The 16,554-nt window shown below is 37.0% G+C and overlaps 1 protein-coding gene across 1 annotated transcript in view; it reads right to left on the bottom strand.

The window, feature by feature from the left end:
* Positions 1-3,696: 3,696 nt before the first annotated feature.
* The window catches only part of SELENOT (selenoprotein T), a 29,297-nt gene continuing 16,439 nt past the window's right edge, over positions 3,697-16,554 (bottom strand). Inside the window, exons 2-6 of the mRNA XM_043874559.1 lie at positions 12,384-12,494; positions 11,622-11,748; positions 8,829-8,916; positions 6,593-6,746; positions 3,697-6,039 (exon numbers count right to left, since the gene is read on the bottom strand). Of these exons, the coding sequence (XP_043730494.1) occupies positions 6,622-6,746; positions 8,829-8,916; positions 11,622-11,748; positions 12,384-12,494 (451 nt within the window). The 3' untranslated portion in view covers positions 3,697-6,039; positions 6,593-6,621. The remainder of the gene's footprint in view (positions 6,040-6,592; positions 6,747-8,828; positions 8,917-11,621; positions 11,749-12,383; positions 12,495-16,554) is intronic.

Here is a 16,554-nt window from a genome sequence, read left to right as displayed (position 1 = left end):
CACCAGTGGTAATTTCTGGTGAAGCTCTCTTTACTTTTCTCCTCCTTCCTCAAGCCTCACCAACCGTATATGGCTTTGTTTTCCTTTCGGCTTAGCATTCCCACAAGCTAAACCATCAGGGCAAGATACTTAACTCTTAGTCTTTTCTCTAGAATTCTGAAGCAAATCTCAAAATCTTTCATATCACCAAATTTCCGTATGTATGTATGTTATAAATTTTATTGCCAGAATCACACTGATAACCAACCTATTAGTTCAGTTCAGTCGCTCAGTCGTGTCCAACTCTTTGCAACCCCATGAACCGCAGCACGCCAGGCCTCCCTGTCCATCACCAACTCCCGGAGTTTACCCAAACTCATGTCCATTGAATTGGTGATGCCATCCAGCCATCTCATCCTCTGTCATCCCCTTCGCCTCCTGCCTTCAATCTTTCCCAACATTAGGGTCTTTTCCAATGAGTCAGCTCTTCGCTTCAGGTGGCCAAAATATTTGAGTTTCAGCTTCAACATCAGTCCTTCCAATAAATACCCAGGACTGATTTCCTTTAGGATAGACTGGTTGGCTCTCCTTGCAGTCCAAGGGAATCTCAAGTCTTCTCCAACATCACAGTTCAAAAGCATCAATTGTTCGGCACTCAGCCTTCCTTACAGTCCAACTCTCACATCCATACAAGACCACTGGAAATACCATAGCCTTGACTAGACAGACCTTTGTTGACAAAGTAATGTCTCTGCTTTTTAATATGCTGTCTAGATTGGTCATAACTTTCCTGCCAAGGAGTAAGCATCTTTTAATTTCATGGCTGCAATCACCATCTGCAGTGATTTTGGAGCCCAGAAAAATAAAGTCTGACACTGTTTCCCCATCTATTTGCCATGAAGTGATGAGACCGGATGCCATGATCTTAGTTTCCTGAATGTAGAGTTTTAAGCCAACTTTTTCACTCTCCTCTTTCACTTTTATCAAGAGGCTCTTTAGTTCTTCACTTTCTGCCATAAGGGTGGTGTCATCTGCATATCTGAGGTTATTGATATTTCTCCCGGCAATCTTGATTACAGCTTGTGCTTCCTCCAGCCCAGCGTTTCTCATGATGTACTTTGCATGTAAGTTAAATAAGCAGGGTGACAATATACAGCCTTGACATACTCCTTTTCCTATTTGGAACCGGTCTGTTATTCCATGTCCAGTTCTAACTGTTGCTTCCTGACCTGCATACAGGTTTCTCAAGAGGCAGGTCAGGTGGTCTGGTATTCCAATCTCTTTCAGAATTTTCCACAGTTTATTGTGATCCACACAGTCAAAGGCTTTAGCATAGTCTATAAAGCAGAAATAGATGTTTTTCTGGAACTCTCTTGCTTTTTCAATGATCCAGCAGATGTTGGCAATTTGATCTCTGGTTCCTCTGCCTTTTCTAAAACCAGCTTGAACATCTCGAAGTTCATGGTTTACATATTATTTAAATACACGACATGTTTTAATACCTTAAAAGCAGTGTCTCATCTCTAGATCATCTGGACTATTAAGAGATGAAATGCAGTAGCATCTTCTAATACATTAAAAAAGTATTTAGGGGGAAATGTCATCAGCATACTTCCCTGCAAACAGACCTGTTCTTAGCAACTCAAGAGTAGGGATAAACAAGAGCGGTAATTGTTTTTTTCTCTAGTAAGAGTTGCTAGTACACAAAGTAAATTGAGTATAGCCAGTGGCCCCAGGGAATACTGGCAGCAACCTGCCAGCCGGGTTCTAACACTTTACTAGCCAAGCCAAGTGACCAAACACTGGCTCCATCCATTCCAGATAATTCCCAGGTACCTAAGCACTTGATCTCAGCAGCTTATAACCACAAAGCCATAAACCTGTCTTACACTGTTAACGATCCTGAATAGGAAGGAGGTTGTGGCAGGGAATAAAGTCAAAAATTAAAGAAAAGTAGACTTAACATGTCAGAATTATTAGAGTGGGTATTAATTGAGAAACAGAATCCAAAGAATGTAACTCAAGTTTCAACAAAGTGATTTGAGACTTTATCAACATTTCTTATTCCTCTCCCATTCTCCCCAGGCCCCCACAAAATCTTCTCCCCAATTACGGTGGAGGCTCATAGAAAATGAGACCAACTTTACACTGGATTTTTCTATCACATGAAAGTTAATCTTTTCCTTTTGGGGGGGCTTAAGTTTAGAGTGGGTTTCCCTAGTGATTTAAGAATTCTACTGTGGTTACTACAATAAAACTAAAAGTATACATTTTGCTTACTCAGAATGGTAAAAATTTAAATACTCTGCCTTGAGAAAATCTGGCATTTCAAAAGAGTTATTTTATACTCAAAGATTTAACATTTCCTTTTAAAATACCCACCCCCAAAAGTCTTAATATATTAACCCAAAGGATAACAAATACACTGCATTGATAAAACAGATTAATTGGGACAATTAAACCCTCAATTTATTTAAAACAGTCTCATCTCATTCTGTTTCTTCTTTGAGGTTCTCATTTTACTGACTGTCTTGTTCTTAGTAAGTCATTCTACACATGTGAAGTGACTGTGGAAAACCTTCTTCTGTTCCACAAGCTGCATCTGTCCTGAGCTCTCTGCCTGCTGACCCTGGGCCCTCTGGTCCTGTGTTCCTCGGTGTGGACCTCAGGCTGACAGCGTCCGCACTATCTGGAAGCTGCTACAGCACAAATTACTGGAACCCCTCTCAGAGCAAATCAGTCAGCATCTCTAGGGACAGGGTCCAGGAATTTGCCTTAATTATTCTCTCAAGGTTTAAAACCGCTGCTGTTGCACGCTTGCCTGGGTATCATGTTTCCTTTTATTCTGTTCCTGCTTAACAAAGGCAACAGAGGACAGTCTACAAGCCTTGACAGAGGATGGGTGATTTAACACTCTTCCCACTGGTCCTGAGACCAATTTCTATTTTTCTTCAGTTCAGATCTGGGTCTGCTTCTATTGGTTTTTAAACCTAGAGGAAAGGAGCCAGGGACTTTGAAGGAAACAGCTCAGCTGGATTTAAGGAAAATAACAACTTTGCTTTCTCTTCTCAGATTGTTAAATGGTCTGTTATCAGTCAAGAGAGAAACTCTCATTTTATTTCTCTCCAGATTGGGGGTGTTAGCATGACTTTCACCGGGGTTTTGGAGGTTAGGGGTGAAGGACAATAATCTAAACTGCTCCTTTTTGCCCCACCCCAGCAGAGAACATGCCACAGAGCTGATAAAAGGAACACTGAGGTACACACAGCTGGACCATAAGGTTCAGGAAGCAGGTTAAGGCCCAAGAGTAGTTAAGACTGGAGTGCCAAGCTGGGGCTGGGGGTGCTGGGTGGGGAACGGGGCGTGTTAGCACTGGTTGGGTAAGGAAGCCATTAGAAAACATTACCTGATAACAACTTTTACAACGTAAAATTTCCTAAATACAGTTATCAAGTGTTCTAGCACAGATTCAGCTTCAGAAAGGAGGGATTCCTTTCACATCAGCTTAATAAATGTTTATTCTCACAGTGCTATAGAGGTAAGCCTCCGAACTTTACAATTCCTCATGTTTCTCTCAAAAGAGATTTTAAGTCTTAGTATTAAATATCAAATCATGCTTTAAGGTTCTATTTTTGAAAATAAAAATTAATTAAAATTATGACAATGATAAAATGCTAACCAATCAAAGTCTCAAACTAATAAAATTCAAAATAAGAATCATCATTAGGATCCTGTTATATTTTGATAGTCATGTTTGATCAACGGTTATCATTAATCTGAGTGCCATGAGTTAATAATGCACATATATCCCAAAAGCCTATGTTTTTTGGTACATTTTCTTGCTGAGGTATAAAGCCAGGTTTTACCAACATTTTTTTTTTATTAATCTAATATATAATCTCTTCCACAACAGCAACTACGGAATAACATTAACCAAACTGGTGTCACGTTCTATGGTCTTCTAATTAACACAGTACATAAACATTTATAAACTATACAGCCACAGCAATTTATAAGCAACTATGTAATAAATTTTGAAATGTTAGGAATATAATAAAGCCACATTTTAAATAGCTTTCTCTTTTTTTGTATTTTTTTATATTCACACATTCCACTAATTTTTTCACTAGACTCTACTAAATTTTAAATTTAAATATGGCCAAACATAAATATTAAAATGGGTGTCAACAAAATAGTTGAGTTTTATTAGTGACCAAGTCACTTAAAGCTACTCTCCAAAAGACAAGTCTTTCACCCAAGGCAAACATGGAAAAAGTTAAAATTAAATCTTAAATTCTTCATGGCTGGCCTGTCAGACACATGGGACTAGATAGATTCAAGTTTGGAAGTTCTAAATGTCCAAAGGCTAACCACCACTAGTGGAATGTCTGATGCTGAAGAAAGACCCTACACACACTCAACAGTGTGTTCAACTTGTAAGAGGGAAGAGGTCTGGGCTGGTACAAATCAAGTTAACAGGGCTTTAAACCCTAGTCAAAGACAGCGAAGTGTTATTACACCTGAGTGATAACCTCCAAGTAACCTCCGGCTTAAACTGTATTGACTGTTGCCACAGTGTGATCTCAGGTTAACAGTTCTGCAGCCTTAATTAGAAGGATAAGGCATTTAATCAATTTTCTGTCATGAAGTATCAGGCTAACTTCCGTTCAGCTAGGGACTACAGTGCGTTCTACCTTGAAGATGTCACAGTCATGATGATAACCAGACATGCATTTCAACAAATATTCACTGACAAATGAAGTATAACGTTGTGCAAAGTGTTTGGTGGACTCAATATTGAAACATCTCATAACTTTTCCATAAATCCCTTTTCTTCCACTAACAAAATTGGACCTATCACTTCTATTCCTACACGGAAGCTGAAGTATGTTATGACTGTTGCTATATGACTACTTTTCTACTTTATGGTCCTATTTCTGCTAAATTATAGTCTTTATCATTTTAAATTAGAAAAAAAAAAACTACCTTTTTAGAACTCTGGAAAGACATTAAATTCACCAAATAAAAAACTTTAATTTTGTTCCTCAAATATAATAAAATTCTGATATATGATGTCAAACAGGTTAAATTATTAGACAAGTGATCTCCATGTACCTAACATTAATGTTGTGAAGAGGTTTAAGTAAACTTTCTTAGAAGTGAAGCAAGTTTCAATTATCCTTAAAATGGTGAGTGACCTATTACTTATGTGTGAATCTAAAGTGTGTCCCCTAGGAAACTGTCAGTGAGTCAAAGAACAAAAATTTAGGTAGACAACTGTTACATATAATGTTAATAGGTACGCTGGGCAATAAACTTGAACTTTTTATTTAACTTATATCTGTTTAGTTTTTTATTGAGTTAAGTATAAAGGCCCAGTTAATCAACTCATTAAATTGGTCAAGGCAGGACACTTGAACTACATAACAGGATTTAAAAAGAGGTTGGTCTTTTAGTAGTTCTCTGGTAATCACACACGCGCACACACACATACACATACACAACTGGCAGAGTACTCTGGATATAGGATTTCCCCCCCATAATCTCATATAATATGCTGTTCACAATCTGCGGTATTTTGAAAACTATATAAATTGGACACAACCAAATTAGAGATGTCTGATAAACTCTTATAAAGTATTTGGGAACTTCAGCTCTAGTCTCCAAAAGATGAATTTTAAACTATAAAAAAGGAAAATTCATATAAAATCACAACAGATTTAACAGACATCTTTGAAAAAAAAATAAAATTATAACTCAATTTTCTACTTTTGAAAATATGAACAAGAAAAAAAAAGTACAAGGAGCATGTCTGCTTTTTTTTAAAACTATTAACTGACTGGATCTGGGGAAGAAAAAAAGCTATACAGTATTATTGCACTCCACGAATGTGCAGAATTCCAAAATGTGCCAGCACTGAAGAACTGCCTTGCATTGAGGTTTTCCAAGAGGTACAGCGAGCCTGCCAGGAAAGCATCTGGCCTGCACTAACAGCTTGCTGTCTTCAGTACAGGCCTTCATAATGCCAGTCACGCTGCTCTTGCAAAAATCCCTTAATGTCTGAAAGAGACAAAGAAAAAAAAAAAAGCATTTTATTTTAAAAATTCACTCTTATAAAATTAACTTGCTGATCAGAAAATAACTGAGAAAACCTCTGCTAAACAAAATTAACTTTCACCCCTCCATGTTCATGCACATTTGCTTATAAATTTTCTATCATGAGCATGTGAAAAGAAATTGCATAGTTTTATGAACTAGTCATTTGAAGGGTAAAGAGAGGGTTTATATGTACAATACAGGTATAGTATATGAATTCTAGTCATCAGGAGTTCGTAGTCAAAAAAATGCTACTACAGGCCCAATTATTAAGCCTTAAACATAAAACTAATAGCACAACCTTACTTTATGGTCCAAACTCTCTTGGACACTTATAAATTTTAATGAAAAAGACACTCATTTGTTAAATCTTAAGTTGGAAACTCAACTGACAATAAATGCAACACCTGTTATTATATATGTATATCTAGTATACTAATATAAAATATATGTAATATCTTACTGATTCATGAGAATTAACTGATACCTATAGTTACTGCATTTTTAAACTACTTACAAAAGAGTTTTCAGTGCCGATAGTTGGGGCTATGATCGATGGTGTGGGATTGAATCCATATGCACATTGAGCTTCATTTCATTGTCAAGAATTTGAACAAGCTGTTGCATGGATGGAAGGTGACCAGATTCCAACTTAGACCACACAGGTACATCTACAAAAATAAATAGTACCGCCCTCTTCAAATTAAAGATGATTCTATAATAAACATCCATTCTACAAATATGTACTGTACTGTATGCACACAGCTGGACACAGAATTAAGCTTTCTGCTTTTATGGAGTTTACATTCTAGTAGAGGAAGCAGAAAAAGAACTATACAACAGCTACAAAATCACCCTTGTACACTAAAAATTAAAACGAGAATATGCTACGAGAGGGACATATGAGGCTGGGGAGGAGCCTTTGTACTTACTATTATTAAAACAGATATTATTAAAATTGAGAGATATTATTATTAAACATAAAAGCTAAATTACAGAAGAGTGGTACGAAGGAGGCTGAAGAGGTAAGCAGGGATTAGATCAGGGATCAAAAAACTATAATGGGTCAGAGAACAAGCATGTTTAGTTCAAGAAGATATACAGTCTGTCCCAGCTACTTAAGATCCATTATAGTCCAATAGCAGTAACAGGCAACAGATAAAGGAATGGGCATGGCTGTATTCTAATAAAACTTTTATTTACAAAGCAGGAAGCAGAAGATATGGTACACAGGGCCATGGTTTGTCCATGCCTATACTACATCATGCAGGGCCTTTTGTCCAGGTTAAATGTTCTGGTCTTTATCTTGAGAACAAAATAAAGCCATTTAATAAATTTGAGGCAGTGAAGCAACAAGATGAAAGGTGCATTTAAAAAAATCTTTTAAGTAACTGTTTGGAGCAGGTGTCAGCAAATTTTTTCTGTATAAAGCCAGACAGTAAATATTTTGGACTTTACAAACCAAGAGGCAAAATCAAGGATATTATATAGGCACTTACACAAATTTTTCATTGATGAAACACAAAACCCTATGTATGAGCACTAAAATTTGAATTTCATATAATGTCCACGTCACAAAATATTCTTTTGATTGTTTATCCATGAAAAAATGTAAAAAGGAATTCTCTAGGGGTACAGTGGTTAGGACTTGCATTTTCACTGCAAGGACCTGGGTTCAATCCCAGGTTGGGGAACTAAGACCCTGCAAATCACACAGCGCAGCCAAAAAAAAAAAAAAACCAACAAAACCTAAGTGCCACCTAGCAAGAGTGGATGGGCCCAGAGATTATCACACTCAGCGAAGCAGGCCAGACAGAGAAAGACAAGTACCATATGGCATCACTGATATGTGCGATCTTAAAGAAAAAGACACAGGGAGCTTATTCACAAAACAGAAAGACTCACAGACACGGAAAACAAACTTACGGCCACCGAAGAGGAAAGGGGTTAGGGAGAAGGATGATCTAGGAGGCTGGGATTAACATATATATGTTGCTTCCCATAAAGTAAAAAAATAAGGACCTACTGTATAGCACAGGAAAATGTACTCAATAACTCAGAAGGGAAAATAATCCAAAAAAGTATATATATAGGAATCACTGTGCTGTATATTTGAAAACTACGTGACACTGTAAATCAATGTCAATTAAAAAATTTTTTAATAAAAATAAATAAGTAAATAAATTTTAAAACTGTCAAAGCCATTGTTAGCTCATAGGCCATACTATACTTGCCAACCTCTGGTTCAGACAATATGTTAAAGGGTAACAAGATAATTGTGGCTTGGATTAGGGTGGTTAGCAATGAAGATAAACAGAAGCTGATCTTTGAAAATTGTAAAAAGTACAATTGAGAAAAATTGGTAATCCATTAGATATGGAGAGTAAGTGATGTTATCCTAGGTTTCTGACGTGAGCACCTGGGTAGAATGATAATGGCGCCATTAAATAAGTGAGAAATGCCAGGAAAGAAGCAGACGGAGTGTCACAGAACTGCAGGAAGCAGAGGTAACCAACCGTCTGGGAGCAGGCAATGCGTAGGGTTCTGGGCTACACACAGAACACAGAAGAGAGGTCTAGGACTCTCCAGACTATACATTCAAGGGTCATCACACAGATGTTATTCTAAAACCATGGGAGTAGCTGAGGACCACACAAGGATATAATTTAGCATATTATGAAAAACAGAAAAGCCTGATGCTCAGCATAAATCATTTAAAATTTACTACAAAATGCAAACTATTCAGAACCTACCATTCAAAGTTATCTCAAATGCACCTGTTGACATACACTGGTTCTCAATCATGTTGCTCAAGAAGAATACCATCATACATGCATAGACCTAAAAGAAAATACAGTAAAATACAACAGGTTAAGTCAGTCTCAAATCAAAACAACATGACAAGTAATCTTTTAAATATAGTCTCATTTTTATTTGGTAACTGTTCTTTTTAAATCTACCTGAAGATTATATACAATTACTCCCTTTCCATATATTTAGATAATGTACACAGAAAACTGCAACACTAATTCGCAGCTCTATACATTCTGAAGAATTTATATATGTTATTCATAATGTAAAGATAAAATTTCGAGGGACTTCCTTGGTGGTCCAGTGGTTAAGACTCCACACTCCCACTTCAGGGGGCATAGGTTTGATCCCTGGTTGGGGAACTAAGATTCCACATGTGGCCAAAAAATTGGAAAAAAAAAAAAGATAAAATTTCTAAAAATCTCATAAAGCCTTAGTAAGTTAAACAAAAGACAGTACAGCCACTATGGAGAACAGTGTGGAGATTCCTTAAAAAACTGGAAATAGAACTGCCATATGACCCAGCAATCCCACTCCTGGGCATACACACCAAGGAAACCAGATCTGAAAGAGACACGTGCACCCCAATGTTCATCGCAGCACTGTTTATAATAGCCAGGACATGGAAGCAACCTAGATGTCCATCAGCAGATGAATGGATAAGGAAGCTGTGGTACATATACAACATGGAATATTACTCAGCCATTAAAAAGAATTCATTTGAATCAGTTCTAATGAGATGGATGAAACTGGAGCCCATTATACAGAGTGAAGTAAGCCAGAAAGATAAACACCAATACAGTATACTAACACATATATATGGAATTTAAAAAGATGGTAATGATAACCCTATATGCAGGACAGAAAAAGAGACACAGATGTACAGAACAGACTTTTGGACTCTGTGGGAGAAGGTGAGAGTGGGATGATCTGAGAGAATAGCATTGAAATATGTATATTATCAAGGGTGAAACAGATCAGCAGCCCAGGTTGGATGCATGAGACAAGTGCTCGGGGCTGGTGCACTGGGAAGACCCAGAGGGATGGGATGGAGAGGGAGGTGGGAGGGGGGATCGGGATGGGGAACACATGTAAATCCATGGCTGATTCATGTCAATGTATGACAAAACCCACTGCAATTGTAAAGTAATTAGCCTCCAACTAATAAAAATAAATGAAAAAAACAAAACCAAAAGAATACCAGCTTAAGGTGGATTCATTTTAGCATTTTTATGATCTAAATGTATGAATTCCCAGGGGACTAGTGATGCAATCATCAGCAATCCCATGTATTCAATACAACCTGTCCATGTTCCAAACAAGTCATGTGAAGCCAAACTGGAAAAAAGTAGGTTAGAAAGCACTGGCATATTAAGTTACATTCATTCACTTTCTGAAGGCAAATCCATACCCTCCCAAGAAATTAAAAGCTCCTGCTGGACAGAGAGGTTTTAATTTTAACAAAACCACCCAACTGAAAGCAGGATGTAGTAAGGATGTCAATTCACAGCCAGCTGCTTCAGAAAAATAAATTAAAATGCCTACGGCAAAATAAATAAATAAAATAAAATGCCTGCGGCAGATGAGACGACACTTTCCCCTAGTCCCACTTGAGACAGGTGGGCTCTGATTTCCTAGACGTCATCCGAGCACTTAGGGACAGTCTGCTTTCAGGAGAACAATACCCAGGGAAGGGTCACGAGAGCTACAACTTTCAGGTATCCTCTTCCACAGCAGATCAACGATGTGTTAAGTCTATGCAAGTAAACTGCACTAAAGATAATGTGGAATCAACAGAATTAACAAATATAGCACAAAACATTGTCACAAGTACTATGTAATCCTATGTAAATCAACATTTTGTTAATAAGAGTAGATACACATCTCAATTAGAAGTAGCACCTGAGGATGTTTATGTTAAGAAGTCTTGCCTGCTACTGGAAATTAACTGATTCCGTAAGAAAAAGAACAGCTTTGTTATGAGCTGGCTAAAGGCTGTCTCAGCATAGAACTAACAGATAAGACAGAGGACTCCAAAAGACAGTAATGCTTAGAAGGAAATCTAAGCAATATCATTCAAGAGAGAAAGAAAAATTAGTCTTATTTCTCATAGAAGAAAGGTAGACCCTGCAGAAAAAATGATTTTAAGTAAAATAGATGAGAGCTCCAGAAAACAGTATGCTCCACCAAGACCCTACAAAGAAAAAAATAGCAAAAGATCCTTACGTATATTTATACTGATTTTTTCCAGTTAATTTGCTTTAGATACCTCATGGACAGAAATGTCAAAGAACAAATAATAAAAACAGAGAGTTGGATAAGAGTAAATCGGTGGAAATCTCATTTTTAATGTGAATAAACCTATGAATACTCAATACTTTGTATAAAAGGCTTACATTATGTATCCATTGTTCTGCTGTATGCCTTGGCCCAAGTTATACAATCAAAATCAGGTATGAAATTATTCTGTGCCCAGCTTCTACTAAAGTAACCCTTCTCTATCTTTCAAACAATAAAACACAAGACCTAATCATTCTTAATATATAAATATGGAGACTAAGGCCAAAGGAAGTTAAGTGCTTTGCCAAGAGGGAAAAAAAGAAAAAAAAAAAAACTGCTTTAAGTTGAAATAGCACATGTAAATGGCAAAAAGTACTTAAAAAAAGAAAAACTCACTAGACTATTTCACTGACAACCTAAAAACCTACAGATATCAAACCCATTATATTACATACCTTATTTTCTTGGCCCCACTGCCAGATGCTAGGAGCTTGCATGCCAAAGAAAGCAAAAGGATCCTTGCCAACAATTATTAAGCCTATTAATACGAGCTTGAAGACTGACAGGAAAGATGCTATGTGTCTATAAAAAGAAAAGAAATAAATTAATCAGAAGCTGCAATTTCTCATCTATTTCAAAATTTCATAACTCAAGTCCATGTGTACAGACATTTTTTAAACACTAAATCTAAAAACTGCTAAATATACCAGGAAAAAGCTAGTAACTAATTTCTTCTCTTCAGTAAGTCCTTGTTGTTTATCCATTTTAAATATAGTAATGTATACCTGTCCATCTGAAACACACGTAACTAAATTTTATTGTGCAGCATAAAACAAAAAAGTTTAAGATCTTTGAATCAATCAAAAATTAATTTCTAAAACTATATATAGCACTAGTCTCTAAAGATACTATTATTTTAACAGAACACAATTTTGTACCATTGACTTGATTTATTGCCACAATATAAATTTAGAAAACACATCTTTAGAAGGGTTGCCATCTCTGAAATGATTTTCCTCCTTTCCTTCTTACAGAAAAATTCTTTGGTATTTGGCTCAAATAAACTTGCTATTTACAAAACTGTTCTCTGTAAAGTATAACCAACTAAGAAATTATAATAACCAAGGAAAGTTAAAATTCAACCAATTCACAAAAGTTGATTGACAAATGAGAAAAAATTCACTTAAAAACTCCCTAATAAGCCAACATTTACTTACCTATATATTGGTTGAGGGAGGTAATTCTCTCCTTCTATGCGGATGTCAGGGTACCGCTGGCTAATAACCCGCATGTACTCCTCAAACACCCGCCTGTAACCTCAGGAAACACTGCAGAAAAATAAAAGTGTTTTCGTTAAGTGGTTTAGAATATGGCTAGATTTATTTTGTAGTTATGGGACTTCCTTGGTGACTCAGTGGTAAGAAAAAAAAAAATCTGCCTGCCAATGCAGGAGAGATAGATTCGATCCCTGCGTCAGGAAGATCCCCTGTAGAAGGAAACGGCAACCCACTCCAGTATTTTTGCCTGGAAAATCCCATGGACAGAGGAGCCTGGCAGGCTATATAGTCCATGGGATCGCAAAAGAGTCAGATATGACTTACCGACTAAACAACAGTTTATAGTTACACAAAACCTAAAAATTATTACCAAGATTAAAAATCTTTCTCAAAACAGTCATATATTAGTAATGAGTGATGGTGTATAAATGGACTTTTCTCACAAATGAGTTATCTTACCTTCAAGTAAGTCCTCCTATTAGAACATTAAACTTTATAGATGTGGGTTATTACTGGAAGAAGCAAATGCCTATTTACAGAAGTCACCATATTCTCAACTTTCAAATACCGTTTTTTTGTTTATCAACAACTGTATAAACAATGAAATGAAAACAACTCATTTATCTGAATTAGAGACATTCAAAATCTGGACATAGGGGACTTTCCTGGTGGTCCAGTGGTTAAGAATCCGCCTGCCAGTGCAGGGGACGTGGGGCATCCTGAGTCCAGGAAGATTCCACGGACCACAGAGCAAATAAATCCCTGTGCCACAACCATGGAACGCTCTAGGGCCCAGGCCCTGCAACAAGAGAAGCTACCAAAACGAGAAGCCCATCAACAGCAAAGAAAAGTAGTCCTCCCTTGCCGTAACTAGAGAAAGCATGTGCATAGAAATGAAGACCCAGTGAAGCCAATAATAAATAAATATAATTAAAAAAAAAATCTGGGCACAGGAATCTTAAAAAAATACTAAGGCATTAGACACGACATATTGTTTCTTATTCCCATTCTATCCTTAACTGGGCAAACATGCCTGCTCAATCACAATAAAAGAGACTTTAAAATTTCTTAGATCCTGACTCTCTACTTTACAAATAAAAACAGACTGAGAAGATACTTTTTAGCAAAGACAGTAATCCATGTCATTACTCCAGAAATTAAGTCAACAGCATCCAATCATCTCCATTAAAATCTCTGAATAACTAAACTGTGGATCTATATGTTGCTCCAGGAAGAAAAGGAAGATATGCCACCAGAATGTATATACAGGGGGAAAAAAGTACATTGAAAACTTACTAGTAAGACACTGATTAAAGAAACTGAAGACACGAATAAATGAAAACATTTCATGTCCATGGATCAGAAAAATTTACATTGTTAAAATGTCCATATTTTCTCCAAAGCAATTTACAGACTTAACGCAATGCCTAACAAAACTGCAATGACATTTTTCACAGAAATAGAACAAACAGTTCTAGTATTTGTATAAAACCAGAAAAGACACCAAGTAGCCAAAGAAATCTTTAGAAAGAATAAAGCTGGAGGCACCATGCTTCCTTACTCCAATGTTACTAAGCTACAGTATGTATGGCAGGTATGTCAAGGCATAGATCAACAAGACAGAATCCAGAAATGAAACCGACACATATATGCTCAAGTAATTTATCACAGAGGAGCCAAGAATATACAATGGGAAAAGGATAGTCTCTTTAATAAATGGTGTTGGGAAAAGTGGACATGCAAAGAATGAAATGAGATCACTGTCTTACATCATACACAGAAATCAACTCAAAATGGGAGTTGAACAGAAGATCTGAAACCATTAAAACTCCTAGAAGAAAACACAGGGCTAAGCTCCTTGGCATTGTTCCTCACAAATGAATTTTTTGAACTTGACATCAAAAGCAAAAATCAGTAAGTGGAGCTACAACAAACTAAAAAGCTTTTGCACCATCAACAAACCACCCACAAACAAAAAGGGCAATCTACAGAATGGGACAAAATACTTGCATATATAACTTCCAATAAGGAGTTAATATCCAAAATATATAAGAAATTCATAGAATTCAATAGCCAAAAAAAATCAATAATCTACTTCAAAAATGGGCACCAGGGGAATTCTCTAGCAGTCCAGTGGTTAGAACTCAGCACTTTCACTGTGGGAGACTGGGTTCAATCCCTGGTCCAGGAACTAAGACACTGCGAGCTGCAGTGTGGCCAAAACAAAGAAGAAAACATGGGCAAAGGAACCTGAATAGACATTTTTACAAAAGAGACGTAAATATGGCCCACAAACACTTGAAAAAATGCTCAACATCATTAATCAACAGGGAAATGCAAATCAAAACCACAATGAGTTATCACCTCATACCTGTTAGGATGTCTATCACCAAAAAACACAACATAAAGCAATGAAGGTACCGCAGTGGGAGGAGCCAGGGTCAGTCACTGACCGCAGGGCGAAACCCGAGGTGCCAGCCTGTCAATCATGCAGTCATCCAGGAAAAAAACAGCAAGCACCACCACCACCAGCCCAAACTAACAGCATCAAATTTACATCTGACGGGGAGAATGCGTCCAAATATTAGTAGATCGCAATGTAAGAAAACTCATTTAAAAAAAAGAAATTCACCACTCTTTCTTTACAAGTATACTTCCACACCGAGAATGAAAATCTCACAGAAGATAAGTATGAAATTTTTGCAAAAGGAGACAAGTCTTTATTAACTAAACAAAAGAACTTAAGAATCTCCAGGCATTTTATCTTTAATATTATCTTTATAATAATTTTATATTATTGATAATAATTTTAATTATCTGATAACTTTATCTTTAATAATAATCTTTAAATAAACATTTATTTTATCCAACATTTTATTATTACTATTGTTAGATTCATCAAGTATTGGTCTTTTTGCCACAATTGCTTTCTATATAAGAGAATTTTAATGCTGCTTTTGTTTTCAAGATATTACAAAAATAATGTAAAGCACTTATGTACCTTCTTACACTGTGCATGTAGTTCAAACCAGTCAATGGGGGAATCAAACCAGACAATCCTAACGGAAATCAACCCTGAGTATTCATCGGAAGGACTGATGCTGAAGCTGAAACTCCAACACTTTGGCCTCCTGATGCAAAGAGCCAACTCATTGGAAAAGACCCTGATGCTGGGAAAGACTGAAGGAAAAAGGCGAAGAGGGCAGCAGAAGATGAGATGGTTAGAGAGCATCACCAACTCAATGGACATGAATTCGAGCAAACTCAGGAAATAGTGAAGGACAGAGAAGCCTGATCACAAAGAATCAGACAGACTGAGCGACTGAATAGCAACAACTTACACACCTAACTGCCTTGAAACCAAGAAATGCCACGTGATTTCAATGCCTAAGTTTGCATCAGTATTTACAATGGAGTTGAAGATCTGAAATGATGACATCTAACTTTTAATGCAGTATTTGAGAGCTGGAGACCTATTTGAGTTGAAATTTCCTTTTTTATAGATGAAGAGGAAAAAACTGAATCCCAGAGAGATCAAGTGACTTCAGGTATAGTCCCCCTTAGTCAGGGCTGAGACTGGAACACAGACTTTGTGATTTCAGATCCTAGGCCCTTTCCATTAAACCTCAACGAAACAGTTAGATGGTGTAAGAGCTAACTTTCTCTGTGTCCACAAATCTCTGCTACTTCAAGGCTACAATCAAGGACCCATAAAGTAGCAGAGGTCTCTTGAGGTTCTTCTGATGAAGATACAGATTCTTCCTCTGGGAGAACTAAGCCTGTGGGCCCCAACAATCCTCATGTTTGCTCTAGGAGTTCCAACCCTTCTTCAAGGGAAGCCCCAAGAGGCCCAGCTAGAGAGGAATGTCTAAGTACAGGCAACACACAGGTTAGACTCCTCCCAGTCACCCAGTTTTCTGGCTACTGTTAGCTTTCTGTACAACCTGTCTATCCTTGGTTCTCCTGGTCCCAACTCCTCAGTAAAGTCTCAGATCTTTGTATCGAACTCCACACTATAATCTTCAATCAACCCATAGTCTTGACATCTAAAAAGGACTTTAAATCTGTAACTTTCTTCAAATTTCCAGTTATAAAATGGGTAAGTCATGGG

The sequence above is a fragment of the Cervus elaphus genome, chromosome 19 (assembly GCF_910594005.1).
Source record: "Cervus elaphus chromosome 19, mCerEla1.1, whole genome shotgun sequence".
In the NCBI taxonomy this organism is placed as follows: domain Eukaryota; kingdom Metazoa; phylum Chordata; class Mammalia; order Artiodactyla; family Cervidae; genus Cervus; species Cervus elaphus.
Note: the sequence above shows the minus strand (reverse complement) of the source record. Positions and strands in the feature narration are given on the sequence as shown.